This window comes from Ursus americanus, chromosome 32 (assembly GCF_024610735.1).
Source record: "Ursus americanus isolate L20-20 chromosome 32, mUrsAme1.1.p, whole genome shotgun sequence".
Taxonomy (NCBI): domain Eukaryota; kingdom Metazoa; phylum Chordata; class Mammalia; order Carnivora; family Ursidae; genus Ursus; species Ursus americanus.
Genome location: NC_142158.1, coordinates 35,121,512 through 35,123,054, shown reverse-complemented (window position 1 = coordinate 35,123,054; position 1,543 = coordinate 35,121,512). Strand labels below are relative to the sequence as shown.

The following is a 1,543-nucleotide window of genomic DNA, read 5'->3' as shown; positions in this document are numbered from 1 at the left end:
AAGATAATCTCAAGAGGTGACAGAAAATAGTGATAATAAATGGCAAAATAAACACTAATGTAACAACTTATCTAATTTTTCCAAGTGAGCAAATTAGTAACAATCAAGATCAATTGATAAAAGAGGGTCATTTAAAAGAATAAATCAATAGAAAATAAAATTTCCACTCCTTCAAATGCTTTTTAATTGCTGCATAACTATAATATTGTTTCAAAGTGATGTGACCTACAAAATAATTTCAAATTATAGACAGTGATGCTGATATGTTTAATATTATATATTTTCATAAGTTCAACTATTATTCATCAAATAGAAATAGGAAAACATCAGTGCTAATTATGGCTTTACTTTTGTTTTCTCTTGGTATAAAAGAACTTCTGGAGCCTTTCTGAATCAAGTAAATGGATCTTAAAAATGGATCTGTAGTGACTGAGTTTATTTTACTAGGATTTTCTGGACAATGGGAACTTCTGATTTTCTTCTTTGTAACATTCTCCTTAATCTACAGTGCTACTGTTTTGGGAAATACTCTCATTATGGTCACAGTGACATTTAGTTCCACTCTTCATTCTCCCATGTACTTCCTCCTGGGAAACCTCTCCTTTCTGGATATGTGTCTCTCCACTGTCACCACACCCAAAATGATCACAGACTTACTCAACGAACACAAGACCATCTCCATTTGGGGCTGCATGACCCAGATGTTCTTTATGCACTTCTTTGGGGGTGCTGAGATGACTCTTTTGATAGCCATGGCCTTTGACAGGTATGTAGCCATATGCAAACCCCTGCACTACAGGACAATCATGAGCCACAGGCTGCTGAGTGGGTTTGTGATACTTTCATGGACAATTGGGTTTGTACACACCATGAGCCAGCTGGTATTGACAGTAAACTTGCCTTTCTGTGGCCCCAATGTCATAGACAATATATTTTATGACCTTCCCCTTGTGATTAAGCTTGCTTGTATGGACACATACACCCTGGAATTCTTCGTCATTGCTGACAGTGGGCTGCTCTCATTCACCTGTTTCATCCTCCTGCTTGTCTCCTACACTGTTGTCCTGATCACTGTACAACAAAGACCATCTGGAGGGCTCTCCAAGGCTCTGTCCACACTGTCTGCACACATCATTGTGGTCACTCTGTTCTTTGGACCTTGTATCTTTATCTATGCCTGGCCATTCAATAGTTTCACAGGCAATAAAGTCCTTGCTGTGTTTTACACTGTTTTCACACCCTTACTGAATCCTATTATCTACACCCTGAGAAATCAGAAAATGCAAGGGGCTATGAGCAAATTATGGTTCCAACATGTTATCTCTACACAGAACTTCTAGATCTGAGCATTATATAATTAACATAACTTTCAAATACTGTGATAACAGAGGTTAAATAGATTATACATAATATACGCTTTCACTCTTATGTTTAAGTGACCAGGGCAGAACCATTGTGCAGAAAACCATAAAATATTTTAATTCGCGTTTACTACTGCTAAAGCACATAATGAGAATGAGTCATACGGAAAACAGACATTTGA

The 1,543-nt window shown here is 37.3% G+C and overlaps 1 protein-coding gene across 1 annotated transcript; it reads left to right on the top strand.

Moving 5' to 3' along the window:
- Positions 1 to 378: 378 nt before the first annotated feature.
- On the top strand, positions 379 to 1,340 carry LOC123784835 (olfactory receptor 4L1-like). The gene has a single exon (XM_045786340.2). It carries the CDS (start codon positions 402 to 404, stop codon positions 1,338 to 1,340), a length of 939 nt encoding a protein of 312 aa, XP_045642296.2. The 5' UTR covers positions 379 to 401.
- Positions 1,341 to 1,543: the final 203 nt, after the last annotated feature.